Source organism: Somniosus microcephalus, chromosome 5 (genome assembly GCF_052327205.1).
Source record: "Somniosus microcephalus isolate GS21.2 chromosome 5, FLI_Smic_1.0, whole genome shotgun sequence".
Taxonomy (NCBI): Eukaryota; Metazoa; Chordata; class Chondrichthyes; order Squaliformes; family Somniosidae; genus Somniosus; species Somniosus microcephalus.
The window spans coordinates 16,436,154-16,456,724 of NC_140991.1; the positions used below are offsets into that span (position 1 = coordinate 16,436,154).

Consider the following 20,571-nt stretch of genomic DNA (forward strand, 5'->3'; position numbering starts at 1 on the left):
TGACCAAGGGTTGACTTAACCCCTTGGTTTGTCCTTTTCCCTCCCTGTAGGGATTGGGGAAGTTGCTTGTCTCTGGAAAATGCAATCCAAGCTGGGATTAAAACTTACTGTGTAGAAAATCGTGGGTATCAATGTCTAATTGAAGATGCTGCTGTTTATTTTAATTTGTCACGAATGTTCTCCCTTCCCTTTTTCTCCTGAAGATGTTGACTCCTTTTGTTTAACATGGGTGCCAGGTGTCCTCTGGGACCTCACCTGTGGCTATTATTCAGGGGTGAACCTTGGCAGTGAATGGCAGGAGGCTGTTTGACAGTCGAAGGCAAACCCTGCTCCTGACATCGGCACAATTACACTTCCAGCATGGGTCGCTGGATTATGATCAGAACGGGAACCCTGGTTAATAATACTTTCCCGAACCCGGAGCACTGAGGCAAATTGCAGCATTCCTGTTGCTGCCCCAGCTGAAATCAGCTAACAAGGCATAGACCGAGATCAAACCCAGAGCCCGCCTGGCCTGTATTGCTTATTTACGTACTTGATACCCTCACTGATCTATTAGAGGAGACAACCTAATGTTCCTTCTTTGATTCAAAAATTGCTCTCCAAATTATTTGATGCTGTTGATAATGCCAATATATTTTTTTGTTTCAGAGATAAGTCTTTACTTGTGCACTGTAGTGATCTAGCTGTTTAATCCTAGCAGCAGTTCCATGTTACTGGGAAGACTGATTCTGAATTAATTAGCATTGTTGTTATGAGAGGTCTCCATTTAATTATGGCAATGCAGAAGAACCTGGTGTGCCTCTCACTGTTTATAAAAAAAAATCTTTATGCTCTTCCTCCTTTGTGTGGTTATCTGTGTGCCATTCCCTCATAACCCGATGAGAAGATGATTGGGTTTCAGGTGAGAGTCACTCGCCCCTCTGATTTAAATGTTCCACTGTTTGTCTTCTGTGTGGGGAGACCTAAGCCAATGGAGTCGCTCTCCCCTACCCCCTCAAAATGGCCAAACTAATGTTTGATTTGCCAGCACATGTGAGGAAAAGGCACATGTGCAGGAACAACCTATAACTCCTGTATTACTGTGTTGCCAATAGCTAGGACTTAATAAATAGGTTGCTTCATTTTGGAGGCTGAATGACTTTTACCTGGTTTGGCACTGTTCCAAGAAGAACAGGGGAGTTCTCCCCGGTGTCCTGGCCAATATTTATCCTTCAACCAACATCACTAAAGAAAAACAAACAAATTGGCAGGGGTGTTTTCCGACATTACAACAGTGAATACTTTATTGACTGGGCCATCCTGAGATTTTGTGATGGGCGCTATATAAATGCAAGTTTGTTCTTTAGTGGGGAATGAAGGTATTGCCGGTCTGGATCATCATCCGGCACAGACACACTGGACCAAATGGTCTCACTCTGTGCTGTAAACCTCAGTGATTCTATGATAATCACTGAGTGATGAGGTCATTTTATGATCGAGATCAAAACTGAATTTCTGAAACTGTGTTTTCAGTTAGTTGAAAACTGTGGGTGACAGTCTATAATAGATTCGCAGAGTATGTTGTGCTCTCTTTATTTAGGTGTTGCCCCTCTGATATATGATCGTACTTACAGCTACACACTTCTACCACTGGATGGGGCTTAATAACCTCGAGAGCTGCAGGTCCCCATACTTCTGCCCACAGCATCACTGGTGCTCTCTGCGGGAAAGTCACTGTGCTCACATGCGACAGGACACAGACTCGTGAATGTCGTATTATAAAATGAAACCCTATTATTAAAAGATCTCAGTGCAGTAGATGCCATTCGTTCTCCAAATTTATGAATTACGCTGGTCGGAAAAATAGCATGAAGCCCTATATGATACAACAGTAACTGAGATTGTCAAATGTATTGCTATGCAGTGGTAAGAACACTGGTGCTGCAACATTGTGGTTGGGTATGGCTCACTGTGCTACTGGGGCTTGGAGGGAGGTGGGCAAGATGCTAAGTGGCTGTTGGACATGCCCCACGCACGAGAGGGATGGAAAATCAGAGGTCACCTCTGACTAGATAGTAGTCCATTAGAGTAGGATTGGTATGTAAGCACAGGTGGATATTTAGGGGAATTTCACTTGATAAGCTTTGATTTTCCTTTATGCAGAGCTTTCCCCCATTAGATGAAATAGAAGCCGAATTCATGATGGCTGAAAATGATCTATGGCAGAATGTTTTCTGTTTCATATTTCCTCTTTTTAAAAAAAAACTTAGAGCAGAGAAGATTAAGGGGAGATTTAATAGGTGTTCAAAGTTATTAGGGGTTTTGATAGAGTAAACAAGGAGACACTTCCTACGGGCAGGAGGGTCAGTAACCAGAGGAAACAAAATTAAGATAATTGGCAAAAGTACCAAGGGAGATGAGAATTTTTTTTACGCAGCGCGTTTTGATCTGAAATGCACTGCGTGAAAGGGCTGTAGAACTTTCAAAAGGGGATTGGATATATACTTGAAAAGGTAAAATTATAGAGCTGTGGGGAAGAAGTGGGATTAATTGGATAGCTCTTTCAAAGAGCCGGCATAGGCACAATGAGCCGAATGACCTCCCTCTGTGCTGTACAATTCTATATATTCTTATACACAATCAGGCTTGTGATTGATCTGGGCTAATCATTCCTCTACCTACCATTTTTAGTAGTTTGTGTTTTACTTATTAATATGCTTCACTGATGGGTAATGTATGCCAACCTGCTGCTCAAGCCGTCTTGTCTGGAAAAAGACGAGAGGATTTCAAAAGTACAAGTGTTTAAATGATGTACTTTGTTCAGATAACAATGCCGTGAGCCACAATGTATTATAAATCACCTTAAATTAGACTCAACCAAACTGGCCCCACAAGCACCATTATATATTACTTCAATACAGTAGATTTTTTTGAGACTGTTGTTTCATCTTTGATTTCAGCTGGCTGCCCAGCACCACACCTGCTCTCTTTCTCTCTCTCTCTCTCTCTCCCCGCCCCCCCCCCCCCCCCCCCCCCCAACCACACACACGGACACACACACACTCACTGTGTTGCCTGTTCTTTCCTCTCACCCGGCTATGAAACAAAGCTAGGGAATATACTGGGATACCAATCTAGCCCACCCTCCACAGTACAATGCAAAGAAGATTGAACAGGCTGCAGCTATTTTCTCTAGAAAAGAGAAGACTGAGCGGTGACCTGATGTATGAAGGGTTTCGATAGGGTAGACGTAAAGAAGATGTCCCCACTAGCAGGGGAGACTAAAACTAGGGGCCATGCATACAAGATAGTCACTAATAAATCCAATAGGGAATTCAGGAGAAACTTCTTTTATCAGAGTGGTGAGAATAGATAAGTATCTGAAGAAGGGAATCGAAGGATACGGTGAGATGAAGAGGGGTGGAAGGAGACTCGTGTGGAGCATAAACACCGGCATGGACCAGTTGGGCCGAATGGCCTGTTTCTGTGCTGTAAAATTCGATATAATATATGATTGGAATTGAGGCCCCAGCATTAGTTGTAGATATCGTGTCTTTAAATCCTGGGATTGCAGTAAAGTGTTTCTTTATACACTTCTTCTACCCTTTGAAATAATGAGGGACGTTTTCATTTTTTCCCCTTTGTGATGGGATCTACAAGATGAAATCAAAAATAAATTCAATGGAGAGAATTGCTATTGGGGAGGCCTACCACTTTTTTGACGTATGTGAACAGCTGACTTTCAACACGTTGTTGAAGTGAACCGGCAGTGTGTTAATCTGCTACATAACGGCTGTCTTCAGGCACAGTGACTGCACCCTTTTGTGCTGTACAATCGCCCTTGTGGGGATAAGTGAATAATTTGGATAGCTGATCGCATGTGTCTTGCAGCATTGCGCTGTATCAAGCTATACTGATTCAGCATAGAAACCCCAGACAGTGTGAGGAAATAATTATTCACACAGGGCATTCTGGGGGGGCCCAGCTGGTTCAGATAAGTGATGTTTGGTTAAACGGTGCCCCACTGTAAGTTAGTCTGTATTCTGCCTTTTAGAAGTGTGTCGATGCTGAATGTTCTACATACAAATTTCTTGGAGCTTTTCAGCCAAATGGAGACTGTCCTATTCATTTCTTTCTTTAAATTCAATTCTGGCCTCTTGAACATCCTTGATTTCTATCGCACCACCATTGGTGGCCGTGCCTTTAGCTGCCGAGACACTAAGCTCTGGACTTCCCTCCCTATACCTCTCCGCTTCTCTACTGCTCCCCCCTTCCTTTAAGACACTCTTTAAAACCTACCTCTTTGACCAACTGTCCTAATATCTCCTTATGTGGCTCGATGTCCAATTTTGTTTGACAACATTCCTGTGAAGCGCCTTCTATTGAATAGCTTCCCTGACAGCCGGGTGTAACATCGAAATGGGTGGCAGGGTGTGTAAGAGAGTTGCAGATGAACTTCATGTCCTGCAGCTGCACGGCACTGTGGGGCTGATTTTCCAAATGTGTGCGCCAGGCACAGCACTTCACCCGTTGGGAGAGTGTATCGGGAGACTCCAGGCGCACACCCCATGATTTTCCATCTGTTAAAATGGATGGTTGGAAAAACACGGGGAATGCACCAGTGACATCACAATATGCACTCCCAGCCAGCGAGGCACTATGTTGGAAATTGCTCATTCGAGAAATCAGCCCTCTTGAGTCTGCGCTCTTAACATGATGTCCAAACACATGCCATCCTGCACAGTAAAGCACGTACTCTGAACACTGCTTGTCGTCTCTTTATTGGAGATGGGGGGGGATCTACGTAACTGAACAAAAAGAAAGCGCCACATCTTGCCAGTACAGCTGAGGGTGTCTCTTCCTTCATTTAGTGATTTAATTTTAAATAGATCTCCCCACATCATTAACTTCCCAACAAGAGGAAATAATCTTTCCCTGTGTGCCGAATCAAGATTCTTCATAATTTTAAAAACCTCTCTTTTAAAAGACTCCAATGAGCCTTCTGTGCTCCACAAGAAATAGTCCCAGTATTTCATCTCCTCTCATAACTATCTTTCTTGAGTTTGACTTGGTTTTACATTCACAGAAATCACAGAAACCCCACAGTGCAGATAGAGGCCATTTCGGCCCATCGAGCCTGCACCGACACATATCCCACCCGATCCCTGTAACCCCTGCACCAACACATATCCCACCCTATCCCCGTAACCCCACGTATTTAATCCCCCTAACACTAAGGGTCAATTTATCATAGCCAATCAACCTAACCCGCACATCTTTGGACTGTGGGAGGAAACCGGAGCACCCGGAGAAAACCCACGCAAACACGGGGAGAATGTGCAAACTCCACACACAGTCACCCGAGGCCAGATTCGAACCCGGGTCCCTGGCGCTGTGAGACAACAGTGCTAACCACTATGCCACCGTTATTTGAACCCTTCAAAGAAACATTTCCTGTAATCGCTTCCACAAACCATGATTGTCCATGTAGTATTACTGAAGCAGATTAAGAGTGCTGTCGCTCCTCTTCCCTTGTTTGTGTCCGGCACATTGTGGTAAGCCTCACTGCCATTGGGCTTGAAGATTGACGGGGGTTCCAGAGAACACAGCCCTGCCCACCTTCAAAAACCGAAGTCCCTGCCTCTGCTACCTTGCCTAATTAATTAAATTAGCAGAATCCATCAAGTGTTTGAAGAGAACTAGATAGTTACTTGATTAAGGGGAATACTGAAGGCTATAGAGAGCATACAAGAGAGTTGGATTAGATTTAAGTGGCTCCTAGAGAAAACCCATCAGTACAGAGTTGATGGGCCTGTTTCTGTGCTGTAAATTTCTAGGATTCATAAAGATCTGTTTTATCTGAATTCCTTCACTTGGAAATGGTCTTGTGATCTGTCAGCAGCTTGTAATCATTCCTCTTGTCTCCTGTTGGTGGAAGTGATTGCAAGTTGCTATCTGGTCATTCAGTGGCCGTCTCGTGTGATCATTCAGGGTCTGTGTAGTGGCAGTACCCACTCTTGAGTCATCTACACCTGGTGCACCGCACAAAGTAAAAAGGGTTTAAATGTCTCAGTTCTACCTTATAGGGAACTGTTTATTGACAAAAGTGCTGAAATTGTGAAACTGCCAGGAATACTCTCTTTTTAAAGAGCTGGTGTGTGTGTGCGTCTGTGTGTATATACACATACTTTTATAAGCCTTTTAATTTATCTTTTTCAAGGTTGGAATGGGTGGAGATCATTGAGCCTCGAACTCGGGAACGTATGTACGCTAACCTTATCACTGGAGAATGTGTCTGGGATCCGCCTTCTGGAGTCCGGATAAAGCGCACCAATGAAAATCAGTGGTGGGAGCTCTTCGATCCCAACACCTCTCGGTTTTATTATTACAATGCCACAACACAGCGGACAGTCTGGCATCGGCCTCAGAACTGTGACATCATCCCACTGGCCAAATTGCAGACGTTAAAACAGAACACCGACTCGCCGAGCCGCGCTTCGGCGGACAACAGCCCGGGGCGGAGTAGTAATATCAGCAGAGAAGGGAGCACCAGTTCTTCCCTAGAACAGGAACTAGAAGCCGACAGGACACAAGAACAAGCACGACCAAAACAAGCCCAGCAGATTATTGGAAAAGAGGAACCAGAGAGGTACGGTTTAGAGCTGCTGCATGCCCTCCTTAGTATGTGTGCGTGTCATGTGTTTGTTCTCGCTTGTTCCTCCCCCCCCCCCCCATCACTGAAATCATATCCGCCATCTGGTGGACGAGGTGTTGGTTTCTGGTGGGCTATTGGATGGCATAACTAGGTGATAGACAATTGTTGACAGAGGTATCATTTGTTAGACTGGATGGAGAGTTAATGCTGGTTTTCACAGCCTTCCTCTGGCCTAATGAATCCTTAAACGACTCTGTTCAGGAGCTAATTGCTAGCTGTGCATTTGAATTAATACACGCACAAGACCGAATCAAAGGTGATGGCACCATTTGGCTGTGAACGTGACAAGGAAGGTGACACTTCACCACTGGGAGTGATGCAGTGTTTTGAGATACAGCTCACAAAGCAGCACTGGCAACTCGTACAGTTCCAAATATAGATCATTGATCCCTGAACTTCAAAGTGACAATATGGTCAAATAAGTGCTCCACGAGGATCAATTTAGCCAGCCATTGAATAGATTTATTTTCTTTGTGGAGTAATCTCTCCACAACTGTGGATGAGAATTTGATGTGTTAAGAACAAAAGAATGGGAATTAGAAAAGTTCATGAATGCCCAACCAGTCATTTTCTCCGAGATCATGCCCATTTTCTCATTATATCGCTCTATACTCCCTCTCTCTTTCTGTTTCTTCATTTTTTCTCTCTCTCTCTTTAAAATAGCATATAATTACCTCTTGAACTCATTTGCACTGTACACCAGTGCCCTTTTCTCGAAACTTATTCCACATCTGTTACTCTTTGGGTAAAAAAAAAAAACTTCTTCCACACTTCCCTTCTAATTTTGAACTTTCTCATTTTTAACCTGTGTGCCCTGGTATTCGAATCTCTTTCCACAGTACACAAATCAATGTTGTCAGTTCCCTCCATAATCTTGGAAAGCTTGATCCGTCTACCTGCTTGCAGTACTGTCTTGAACTCTGAGCTACAAGGAAGGGGAGAAGAGTTGCGAGCCATGGAGTTGGTTTGACTACAAACTGGTTTCAAGACTTGTATTTTTTCAAACTTTTTCCAGTTCTGATGAAGGGTAACAGACCTGAAACGTTAAGAACATAAGAAATAGGAGCAGGAGTAGGCCATTTGGCCCTTCGAGCCTGCTCCGCCATTCGATAAGGTCATGGCTGATCTTCGACCTCCTCTCCACTTTCCTGCGCTATCCCCATATCTTTTGATTCCCTTAATATTCAAAAATCTATCGATCTCTATCTTGAATATATTCGAAGACTGAGCCTCCACAGCCCTCTGGGGTAGAGAATTCCAAAGATTCACCACCCTTTGAGTGAAGAAATTTCTCCTCATCTCAGTCCTCAAATTTGTAATAAGGTGGATGAATTAGCTACGCAAATAGATGTAAACGGATATGATATAATTGGGATTACGGAGTCATGGCTCCAGGGTGACCAAGGCTGGGAATTCAACATCCAGGGGTATTCAATATTCAGGAAGGACAGGCAAAAAGGAAAAGGAGGTGGGGTAGCATTGCTGGTTAAAGAGGAGATTAACACAATAGTAAGGAAGGATATTGGCTCTGATGATGTGGAATCTGTATGGGTAGAGCTGAGAAATACCAAGGGGCAGAAAACGTTAGTGGGAGTTGTATACAGACCCCCAATCAGTAATGCTGAGGTTGGGGATGGCATTAAACGGGAAATTAGAGACGCGTGCAATAATGGCACAGCAGTTATCATGAGTGACTTTAATCTACATATAGATTGGGCTAACCAAATTAGTAACAATACTGTGGAGGAAGAATTCCTAGAGTGTATACGGGATGGTTTCCTGGACCAATATGTCGAGGAACCAACTTGAGCTCAGGCCATCTTAGACTGGGTATTATGTAATGAGACAGGATTAATTAGCAATCTTGTGTGAGGCCCCTTGGGGAGGAGCAATCATAATATGATAGAATTCTTCATTAAGATGGAGAGTGAAGTAGTTGACTCCGAGACTAGGGCCCTGAATTTAAATAAAGGAAACTACGATGGTATGAGGCGTGAGTTGGCTAGGATGGATTGGGGAATGTTACTTAAAGGGTTGACGGTGAATAGGCAATGGAAAACATTTAAATATCGCATGGATGAACTACAGAATTTGTTCATCCCTGTTTGGCATAAAAATAAAACAAAAAAGGTGACTCAACCGTGGCTAACAAGGGAAATTAGGATAGCATAAGATCCAAGGAGAGGACATATAAATTGGCCAGAAAAAGCAGCAAACCTGAGGATTGGGAGCAGTTTAGGATTCAGCAAAGGAGGATAAAGGGATTAATTAAGAGGGGGAAAATAGATTATGAGAGTAAGCTTGCAGGGAACATAAAAACTGACTGTAAAAGCTTCTATGGATATGTGAAGAGAAAAAGATTGGTGAAGTCAAGCATAGGTCCCTTGCAGTCAGAATCAGGGGAATTTATAATGGGGAACAAAGAAATGGCGGACCAATTAAATACATACTTTGGTTCTGTCTTCACAAAGGAGGACACAAATAACCTCCCAGAGTTGTCAGGGAACATAGGGTCTAATGAGAGGGAGGAACTGAATTAAATCAGTATTTGTAGGGAAATGGTGTTAGGGATATTGACGGGATTGAAGGCCGATAAATCCCCAGGTCCTGATAATCTACATCCTAGGGTACTTAAGGAAGTGACCCTAGAAATAGTAGATGCATTGCTGGTCATCTTCCAAAATTCGATAGACTCTGGAACAGTTCCCATGGATTGGAGGGTAGCTACTGTAACCCCACTATGTAAAAAAGGTGGTAGAGAGAAAATGGGGAATTATAGACCGGTAAGCCTGACATCGGTAGTGGGGAAAATGCTAGAGTCCATTATAAAAGATGTAATAGCAGAGCACTTGGAATGCAGTGACAGGATCGGACATAGTCAACATGGATTTATAAAAGGTAAATCATGCTTGACTAATCTACTGGAATTTTTTGAGGATGTAACTGGTAGAATAGATAAGGAAGAACCAGTGGTTGTGGTGTATTTGGACTTTCAGAAGGCTTTCGATAAGGTCCCGCATAAGAGATTAGCGTGCAAAGTTAAAGCACATTGGATTGGGGGTAAGGTACTGACTTGGCTAGAGAACTGGTTGGTAGACAGGAAGCAAAGAGTTGGAATAAACGGGTCTTTTTCCAAGTGGCAGGCAGTGACTAGTGGGGTACCGAAGGATCGGTCCTAGGACCCCAGCTATTCACAATATATATTCATGATCTAGACGAGGGAACTAGATGTAATATCTCCAAGTTTGCAGACGACACAAAGCTGGGTGGGCGTGTGTGCTGTGAGGAGGATGCCGAGAAACTCCAGTATGATTTGGACAGGTTTGGTGATTGGGCAGATGCATGGTGGATGCAGTATAATGTGAATAAATGCGAGGTTATCCACTTTGGTGGTAAAAACAGGAAGGTGGATTATTATCTGAACGGCAATAGATTGGGAAATGGGGAAGTGCAACGAGACCTGGGTGTCCTTGTGCACCAGTCGCTGAAGGTAAGCATGCAGGTGCTGCAGGCGGTTAAGAAGGCAAATGGTATGTTGGCCTTCATAGCGAGAGGATTCGAGTACAGGAGCAAGGATGTCTTGCTGCAGTTGTACAGGGCCTTGGTGAGACCACACCTTGAGTATTGTGTGCAGTTTTGGTCGCCTTATCCGAGGAAGGATGTTCTTGCCATGGAGGGAGTGCAGCGAAGATTCACCAGACTGATACCTGGGATGGCAGGAATGACGTATGAGGAGAGATTGGGTCGATTGGGCTTATATTCGCTAGAGTTTAGAAGAATGATAGGGGATCTCATTGAAACTTATAAAATTCTAACAGGACTAGACAGACTAGATGCAGGAAGGATGGCAGGGGAGTCCAGAACCAGGGGTCAGTCTAAGGATATGGGGTAAGCCATTTAGGACAGAGATGAGGAGAAATTTTTTCACCCAGAGAGTGGTGAACCTGTGGAATTCTCTACCACAGAAGGCAGTTGAGGCCAATTCATTAAATATATTCAAGAAGGAGTTAGATATATTTCTTAAGGCTAAAGGGATCAAGGGATATGGGGAGAAAGCAGGGACAGGGTACTGAATTTGGATGATCAGCCATGATCTCATTAAATGGCGGAGCAGGCTCGAGGGGCCGAATGGCCTACTCCTGCTCCTATCTTCTATATATTCTGAGGCTGTGACCCCTGGTTCTAGACTCACCAGCCAAGGGAAACATCCTCCTTGCATCTACCCTGTCAAGCCCCTTAAGAATTTTGTATGTTTCAATGAGATCACCTCTCATTCTTCTAAACTCTAGAGAAATAGGCCTAGTCTACTCAATCTCTCCTCATAGGACAATCCCCCCATCCCAGGAACCAGTCTGGTGAACCTTCGTTGCACTCCCTCTATGGCAAGTATATCCTTTCTTCGGGAAGGAGACCAGAACTGTACACAATACTCCAGGTGTGGTCTCACCCGGGCCCTATATAAATCTGTTTAACTCTGGTTTTCTCTTTCCACGGATGCTGCCTGACCTGAGTGTTTGCAGCATTTTCTGTTGTATTTTACTGATGGGCAAACGCACTGTTACTGAATTGCCTCCTGAATCTCCTGCTGGTATTATTTGGGATTGGGTCCATGATTTCTCCAATAGTAAATTCCCAATCTCAGTTATGTCCCTGGGCAGGCACAAAGCTGAGACCAGGCACTTTATCCATCGGGGTGGAAAATGCAAGGAAAAACCACCAAAGCTGCTCCCAGGAACAAGTTAAAGCAGAGTTTGCAGAAGACTGGGTTTATTTTGGTTCCCAACTCTTGTAGGACTGGTGCAGTGTGTTGAGGTTGGAGGAAGGGGACCTTAAATTGCATGAAGTAGTAGTGTGATGTAGTAGTGGAACCAAATTGTCGGCAGGAAGAACTCTTCAGTTGTCCAGGCTTGTAGAGCAGATTTTTCACTCTTGCCTGACCTCCCTGTTAAACCCTACAATCATTGGCTGTACCATTTTCCTAAGGGGAGGTGGAGGTTTATTTCCCCCTGAGAATCCCCTCCCTAAACCTCTCTGCCTCTCTACACCTCTCTCCTCTTTTAAGATGCTCCTTAAAACCTACCTCTTTGACCAAGCTTTTGCTCAGCTGTCCGAATATCTCCTTCTGTGGCTCGATGTCAAAAATGGTTTTATTGATATCGCTCTTGTTAAGCGTCTTGGGACATTTTGCCACGTTAAATGCGCTATATAAATGTAAATTGTTGTTGAGAAATATTACACGATTGGTGTTTTTACATTTCAGAAATAATGCTCAAGTCTTTGACGTTTCTAAGAGTACCTTAGTAGGAGGTAACTGCAGAGCTGAAAGGCGCAGCTCTTTCAGAGATGGTCCTCTGCAAAATGGCATCATAACATTTTTTTAAAAACGAAACTGAAGGCCAGAACATTTAAGTGAGTGGGAGGGCGAAGAATTGATTACCGCTCCCATTCCATTCCAAACATTGGTGAATATAGAGGATTCTGCTGAGGATGGGGGGCGTTTGTGTGCCAGATTGTGACTTCTCTCTCTCTCTCTCTCTCTCTCTCTCTCTCTCTTTCTCTCTCTCTCACCAAAGTATCATCCCATGCTGGCTGTTGAGATCGTGGCCCAAGCTACATTCCCATCTTGGGTCATTGGGTAAAAATGTCGAGGGTGACGGTGTTCGAAGAGAGGGAAAGAAAGTAAAAAATCAAATTAAAATGGCAAGCTGTGCTGGTTGTATTTCAGTGGTCCCACTGTCCCTGCAGTGAAGGTGCTCGGTGAATTTTATTTCTAGGGACAGGTAGGTTGGAAGCGAAGTGGTTTGCTGCAGGAAAGATCGGCTTGTAGCTGACTTGACACAGTTTCTCTGTCTATTCCTCCTAAGACTGTGCAGCTTCAAACCTCTCGCAGTCAGGCTAATTGATAATAAGGCAACACAGGGTTCACCTTGCAGTAGGTTGTTGCTTCTTGCTCCTTGTCCTTACTCGAGCATTTATCATTCAACACAACAGTCCTCTGAAAATAACGTCACCTTGCAAAAAAGCAACAAGGTTTACCATTTATGCAGTCATATTGCACCCATTATGTGTACCGTGCCCAATGCGAGTATCTGGGGAATATGAAAAGCTGTTAATGTTTCGTGAGTCCACCCTTCAGTGTTTTTGTGAGGATTTACCATTCTCCTGTTACAACAGTGACGACACTTCAACAATACTTCATTGGTTGTAAAGCGCTTTGGGGCGTTCTGAGGTTGTGAAAGGCGCTGTGTGAGCTGCTTCATATCTGGGGACTTTTCAGGCAATGCTGGTTTGCGACTTGGCTCCTGCTGAATGGTCAGCGGTACAAGTGGTGAAACCTGCACAGAGATGGGGAAGAGCCTGAATTTCATCAGATGCTTCTCTCCTGCCCCCCTCTCCCGCCACCCCCCCCTCCCAATCCTTGGAAAATTCATTATTTTTCGAAGTAAAAACTATTGCAGCACCTTCTGAAACGTTGAGTAAATCAATGTTTTTAAAATTGAGAATTGCTTTTCTAATAGCGTTGTGATGCTCTGTACTTACTCCATTAGAGATATTGGTGCACTAGATCTAATCTCTGAGTGCACATCGCAGAGGCCAATAAAAGTTCACCTGTAGTTTGACAGAACTCCTTGCCACAGAGGGCAATCCAATATTTTTACAGTTTTGTTTATTTTCTATTTTATTTCACAGAATGAGAAACCAAGTTTTTTTTCTTTTTAATTTACTAACACTTGTTTGTACGGACCGCGAATCTGAACCGGATCGATCGAAGTATGTTTTATTGTGCCCTCGAGTAATCTCAGTAATTGGACCTCTGACGTCACATTTTCTACATTGATGGGACTCGAAGCAGAGCTGAAGAGCCAGTCTAGTTTTAATGTAACTGCTCGTTTATAATTTTAAAAAATATATAAATAAATTTCCTATGTGGCAGCACTGGTAGAAATATTGTGAAGGCATTACAAGTAATCTTAAAGTGCTCGTTAATTCTAAAGAATAATTTATCCGGTAACAAACGGTTGGTTTCAGGCTGTGATTCAGTCTCGGGTTGGGGGGGTTCTGCTAACATTTTATAGAGTGCTCAAGCTTTAGTCTCTCGGCTTATAGATATTAAAGAAACCCCAAGATTGAATTAACCCTCAAATCTGCTGTCCGATTTACTTATTTATATTCTTCATTCATTCAATGTTTTTGTAAGGTGTTTTTAAGTTCAGGGGTGATGTCGGTGTAACATTTGCATATTGAATTATCATTGGCCCGCAGGCATCTGTAAGGACTATTTTTTTGAAGACCCAGGCTAGGGGTCCTAATGCCATGCTTTTCCCCACGGGACTGCTATGAGTAAGATCACAGACCTAATGCTTAATTAAAGAGTTAAACTGTAATACTCCGTTGTCCTGCAATTTATTAGTTTTATAAAAAGTGTGTCAAACAAGACAGTCGGGAAGCACTTTTTCACACAAAGGGTAGTGGAAATCTGGAAAACCCCCCCCATGAAAAGCTGTTGAACCTGCAGGTCAATGGAAAATTTCAAAACTGAGATTGATAGATTTTTGTTGGGTAAGGGTATTAAGGAATATGGAATCAAGGTGGGTAGAGATGAAGCTAAGGTACCGGTCAGCCATGATCTAATTGGATGACAGAACAGGCTTGAGGGGCTGAATGGCCTCCTTCTGATCCTGTGTTTTTACATCCCCACATGCTGTTGTGTGAGCAAACTGTTCCCAGGGCTCTGCCGGCCCAGCTCCAAGTGGTGTGCTTTCCTTTCTATTTTCCTCTTCCTCTTTTTAAAAAAAATATATTTTCATCTGGATGTGGGTGATGCCGACAAGGCCGTGTTTATTGCTCACCCCTGAGGGCATTAACAGTCCACTATATAGTGTGCGACTGGAGTCATGAGTGGACCAGATCAGGTAGGAGTGGCAGCTTCCATTCCTTGAAGGACATCGACGAACCACGTGGGTTTTTACGACAATCCGGCAGCTTTCCTGGTTAATTTATCTGGTGCCAGCCCAAAAATATCAGATTTACTGATTCAGTTTGCCCAACTCGGCATGGTGGGATTTGTACTCTGGATTGCTAGTCCAGTAACATAACCACATGGCCAACACCCAATACATGCATCATTTGCAGAGAACAATGCTCAAAGATGTTGAGCGAGAAATAGATCTCAATGTTGATGTACACATCACTGAAGATTCATGACCAATGTAGAGAAGCTATAGCTAAAAGAAACCGGGCATTGGGTAGTATTAATAGAATCAGCCAGTATGAATCCAAGGGCACCATTTTATCACTATACAGGTTGCTGGTCAGACCACATCTGGAGTACTGAGTCCAGTTTTGGTCCCCCCACATGGTGGGCGATGTAGTCGCCTTGTAAAAGGGATTGAGGAGAGCTACAAGAATGATTCCTAGCTTAAGGAACTTTTGCTACTTAAGGAGCTTGATCTATTTACTTTAGGGAACTATAGACCCGTTACCTTAAGGTCAGTGGCAGGAAAGATAGTGGAATCTTTACTCAAAGATGTAACAGAAACCAAAACTGTAATAAAATAAAATAAAGAATAGTCAGCACGGATTTCAAAAGGGATGGTCATGCTTGACAAATCTTACTGAATTATTTGAAGGAGTAACAGTAGTGCAATAGATGTAATATATTTGGATTTTCTAAAGGCCTTTTTCAGAGAGTCGGGACAAGCAGCAGAATGGATAGTAAGCTGGCAACAAAACAGAAGAGAGCGAGTAGGGGTTAACGGTGGTTACTCAGACTGGCGGTGTTCCACAAGGATCGGTGCTGGGATCACTGTTGTTCACAATTTACATAAATGATTTAGACTCGGGAATCGGAAGTACAATTTCAAAATTTGCGGAAGACACCAAATTGGGGGGGGCAGGTTTATAGTCAATACTGTGGAAGACTGCGACAAAATATCCGAAGAATGGGAGTGTAAATGGCAAATTAATTTCCATATCGATAAGTGCAAGGTGCTGCATTTGGTAGGAAGAATAAGGAGGCCACATACTCCTTGAAAATAAGAATCTAAATGGAGTAGAGGAGCAAAGGGGTACACAGTCACAAATCATTCAAAGTAGCAACGCAAATTAACCAGGCTATAAAAAATGTACACAAAGCACGCGGGTTCATTTGTAGAGGGACAGAATTGAAAAGCAGGGCAGTTATGTTAAACTTGTATAGAACCTTGGGTAGACCACTTGGAGTATTACGCAAAAAAGATTTACAAGGATGACACCAGAACTGACCGGTTATAACTGTCGGGAAAGACTGAACAGCCTGGGGCTTTTTTCTCCTGAGGGGGGACCCAATAGAGGTTTTTAAGATTGTGAAGAGGTTTGATCGAGTAAACATGGAGAAAATGTTTCCACTAGAGGGGAGTCCAAAACTAGGGGTCAGAAATATAAGATTGTCACTAATTACCCAATAGAGAATTCAAGAGAAACATCTTCAGTCAGAGAGTGGTTAGAATATGAAACTTGCTACCACATGGGGTGGTTGAGGTGAATAACATGGATGCCTTTAAGGGGAAGCTAGATAAACACGAGGGTGAAAGGTATCGATGGATTATGCAAACAGGATTCGATGAAGCGGGGTGGGGGGAGGCTTGTGTGGAGCACAACACTGGCATGGACCAGTTGGGCCAAATGGCCTGTTTCTGTGCTGGAAATTCTGATGTCATGCTCGAGCAGTGTAGACTTAGAGGTGAACATAAGAAATGGGAGCAGGAGTAGGCCATTCGGCCCTTAGAGCCTACTCCGCCACTTCTAAACTCCACATTCCTGCACTATCCCCGTATCCCTCGATTTCCCCTAGTACTGTATAAAAAAATCTATCGATCGCTGTCTTGAATATACTCAACGACTGAGCATCCACAGCTCTCTGGGTAGAGAATTCCACTGAGTGAAGAAATTGCTCCTCATCTCAGTCCTAAATGGCCAATTCCCTATTCTGAGATTGTGACCCCTGGTTCTAGACTCCCCAGCCAGGAGAAACTCTCCCAGCATCTACCCTGTTGAGCCCTTTAAGAATTTTATATGTTTCAATGAGATCACCTCTCATTCTTCTAAACTCTAGGGAATATAGGCCTAGTCTACTTGATCTCTCCTCATAGGACAGTCCCCCATATCCCAGGAACCAGTCTGGTGAATCTTTGTTGTACTCCCTCTATGGCAAGGTGTACACAATACTCCAGGTGTGGTCTCGCCATGGCCCTATATAATTGCAGCAAGACATCTTTACTCTTGAACTCAAATCCTCTTGTAATAAAGGCCAACATACCATTTGCTTTCCTAGTTGCTTGCTGTACCTGCATGTTAACTTTCAGTGATTCGTATACAAGGACACCCAGGTCCCTCTGAACACCAACATTTCTCAGTCTCTCACCATTTAAAAAATACTCTGCTTTTCTATTTTCCCTATCAAAGGGGATAACCACATTTCTCCACATTATATTCCATTTGCCATGTTCTTGCCCACTCATTTAACCTGTCTATATCCTTTGCAGCCTCCTTGCGTCCTCCTCACAGCTTACTTTCCCACCTAAACTTGTATCGTCAACAAACTTTGACACATTACACTCGATCCCCCTCATCCAAATCATTGATGTAGATTGTGAACAGCTGAGGCCCAAGCACTGATCCTTGCGGTACCCCACTAGTTACAGCCTGCCAACCCGAAAATGACCTGTTTATTCCTGATCAGGCGACCTGATACCGTTCTATAAAATAATTAAGGGGTTGGATAGCATCCCTAGTGATAGATTATTCCAGTTTGACAGATTGAGAATGACCAGGGGACAATGTTCCCTCTAATTTGTTTGGTCTCCCCGCCCCCTTTTAATTCCGCTCATGAGCGTTTTTTTCTACTTAAAACCCGGCTCACCGGCTGCGCGGGAACTGTAGAGCGCTGTGCGGCCGCGCAACTTAAAGGGAACATTGCCAGGGGACTATGTAAGAGTAGGAATAGAGTGGATGTCCGGTGGTTCTTTTCCCAGAGAGAAGTGAGCCTCTGGAATACGTTGCTATCTGGTGCGGTGGGTGCTGACTCGCCACCATCTCTGCCTTACAAGAAGGAACCAAAAATGAGGAATGATTTGTATGACATCTTGAATAATTGCATTTTTTGGGTGGCTGCAATCTCTGTGGCCTTGCTGGGTAGGACCCTTTTATATTTATCTAAAAACTTCACTTCTGTTTGGAAACACAATTGAGCTGGAGAGAGCAGTACATTTAGCAACAGGTTAGTGAAGTCCTGTGGTGTGACTGACAATGTGTGGGAATTCGCACTCTTGCCTAACGTGTGGTTTTCACAGCCTCCAGCATGCTACTGTTCCCTTGGAGACTGCAGGATGATGTTTTGAAAGGGTTATAGTACGGACTGTAGTTATTGTGTCGTATGACGGGAAAAGCTTATAATGGGATGTCTAGCATCTCCCGAGATGCTGAGTGGAGAAATGAGGTGCCTCCCTTGACAGATCTTATTGGGCAGGTTGACGTGATGTGCTCCATGGTCGGGGGACTCGTGGCCAGGGTCCCACTTCGGGTCGTCCCTCACCTTCCACTTGCGGAGTGGGTGGCCGCCTCGCCTGTGCCCTGGGCGGATTGGGTTGAGCGCCGTCCACTGTCTTCGAGGGAGGTCAAAGCCAGGGACCTCTGCTGTTGAGTCAGTGATGAGGTGTTGGTTCTTTATGTTGCACGCATCCCACGATTCCGTCCATCTGGATAGGGGGACGATAACAGCTGCGTGAATATTGGCTGCTGTTTCCCAGAATGGCCAGTGCGATTTTTAAGCACTTTTGTGGTGGGTTTCTCGAATCTTCATGATTGGGAAGGTCGGTGTTGCTCATGATTTTTTCCATCTCGTGGAGCACGGTGGCATCACAGCGAATGACAGATGGGGCAAAGCACTGGGAGCCGTTCAGTTGGAGTGGACTTGAGCATTTAAAAAAATTCGTTCATGGGACGTGGGCGTCGCTGGCAAGGCCGGCATTTATTGCCCATCCCTAATTGCCCTCAAGAAGGTGGTGGTGAGCTGCCTTCTTGAATTGCTGCAGTTTGTTACAACTGAGGGCAGTTAAGAGTCCACCACATTGCTGTGGGTCTGGAGTCACATATAGGCCAGACTGGGTAAGGACAGCAGATTTCCTTCCCTAAAGGACATTAGTGAACCAGATGGGATTTTACAACAATCCGATAGTTTCATGGTCACCATTACTGATACTAGCTTTCTATTCCAGATTTATTTAATTGAATTTAAATTCCCCAGCTGCCGTGGTGGGATTTGAATTCACGTCTCTGGATCATTAGTGCAGGCCTCTGGATTACTAGCCCAGTAACATTACCACTATGCTACCGTATCCTTGACCCCGTCCTCATGGCAGCGTTTAGCTGCACGTCCACGATCTTTGTGTGGCGGCTGCAGGACCATGAGGCAGAGCAGGATTCTGCAGCGGAGTAGACTAGAGCCACTGTTGTGGTGTGAAGTGTTCTGGCTGTGCTTCCCCCCCCATGACGTTCCAGTGAATTTCCGGGCCAGGTTCACCCTGGTTTTTACTACGGGCTATCATGCTGTCCTGTGGAGTGATGGGGTGAGCTATTATCCGTCGATGTTTTGGCAGTGTTGTTTTCTCCTCCCTCTCGAAGAAAAATTCTTGGAGACCAAATGAACTGGAATAGCTTGTTTTAAATATGGGGCCAATCTTGAGGCCAACTTCTGATGAAGTGCTTATGGTTTGGTGTATGATCTCTAATTTTAATATTTAGTTGGAGAACCTGTTTCTAATGAAATGCTAACTTTTAGTGAATTCTCTGTGTAGATGCTGGGTATTTTTGTGGTAATCTTATTTTATTGAAGTTTTTTTTTTTAACCAGTTTATTATTTAATTTTAAAAAATCCTACCCGAATTGTCAAACCTAAACTGATCTAAACTACAGGTAGAGGGGCAGACTGCCTGGTACGTTATATCATTCATTGCCAGCTATATGCATCCATACTAACATCATGTTCAGTAATAGATTGGTGACTGATGTGCTGGGGCAGTGAACATCTTCCGTCGTGTGTTTCTGACCAGCTCTGTAAATGTCCATAATTAGTAAATGCAGACCCAGCACATTAATCAGCTCGTAATCCCCTCCTTCAACCCCACTCCCCTGCCTGACATTCAAGAACACACATTGCACCATCAGATGTATTCATCTTTGGTGGGTACAGCACTTCTCATGCAATAAGACGGCACTGGGGTTTAAAATTTGAAATGGATTTATGTTTTAGAACATGGCTGCCCCTAGCTTCATAAAATAAAATTTCTTAGGGAGCAGAACAACGCCTTTGTGCCTGTCGGCTGCCAGTCTGATCACTGGATCCAAATACAGTGTCTCTTAAGATGGAGTAGATGAGCAGACTGTGCCAAGAAGCAGATTCCAAAGTGATTTGTGGGCGCTCTTCAGAGCATCGAAATTACAAGCTTGAGAGCTAATAAAAAGAAACTCTTGCATTAAATCTCTCACAGACGGGGCCCCTCCCAACACAGTCACTTACCGTCCGTCTACTGGATGCTGGCTGAACTGCTGTACGTTTTCATTTCAAAAAAATCATTGCACGCTTATTCTGGCATCAGATTTTTTTTTGTAAAAATGTGTGTGTGTGATTCACCACTCTGTTTTCCTCCCCATTTCCTGATCACACTGTGTGCTGTGGGATGTTTCCACGGCTGTGCCTTTGACGCTACAGATTTGGGATGCAAGTCTACGAGAGTGACAATCCGGAGTCCTCGCAGACGAGCTTGGTCTGATTCCGCCCTCCCCCAATGTCCACATGTCGCAACCAAGTTATTTTTTGACCTTAAAGATTTTTGTTC

At 44.0% G+C, this 20,571-nt stretch overlaps 1 protein-coding gene across 3 annotated transcripts in view; it reads left to right on the forward strand.

Moving 5' to 3' along the window:
• arhgap39 (Rho GTPase activating protein 39) overlaps positions 1-20,571 on the forward strand; it is a 549,348-nt gene that overhangs the window by 179,886 nt on the left and 348,891 nt on the right. For all 3 annotated transcript variants that reach the window (XM_085987363.1, XM_085987364.1, XM_085987365.1), the window contains exon 3: positions 6,203-6,631. In XM_085987363.1, the coding sequence (XP_085843489.1) occupies positions 6,203-6,631 (429 nt within the window). The remainder of the gene's footprint in view (positions 1-6,202; positions 6,632-20,571) is intronic.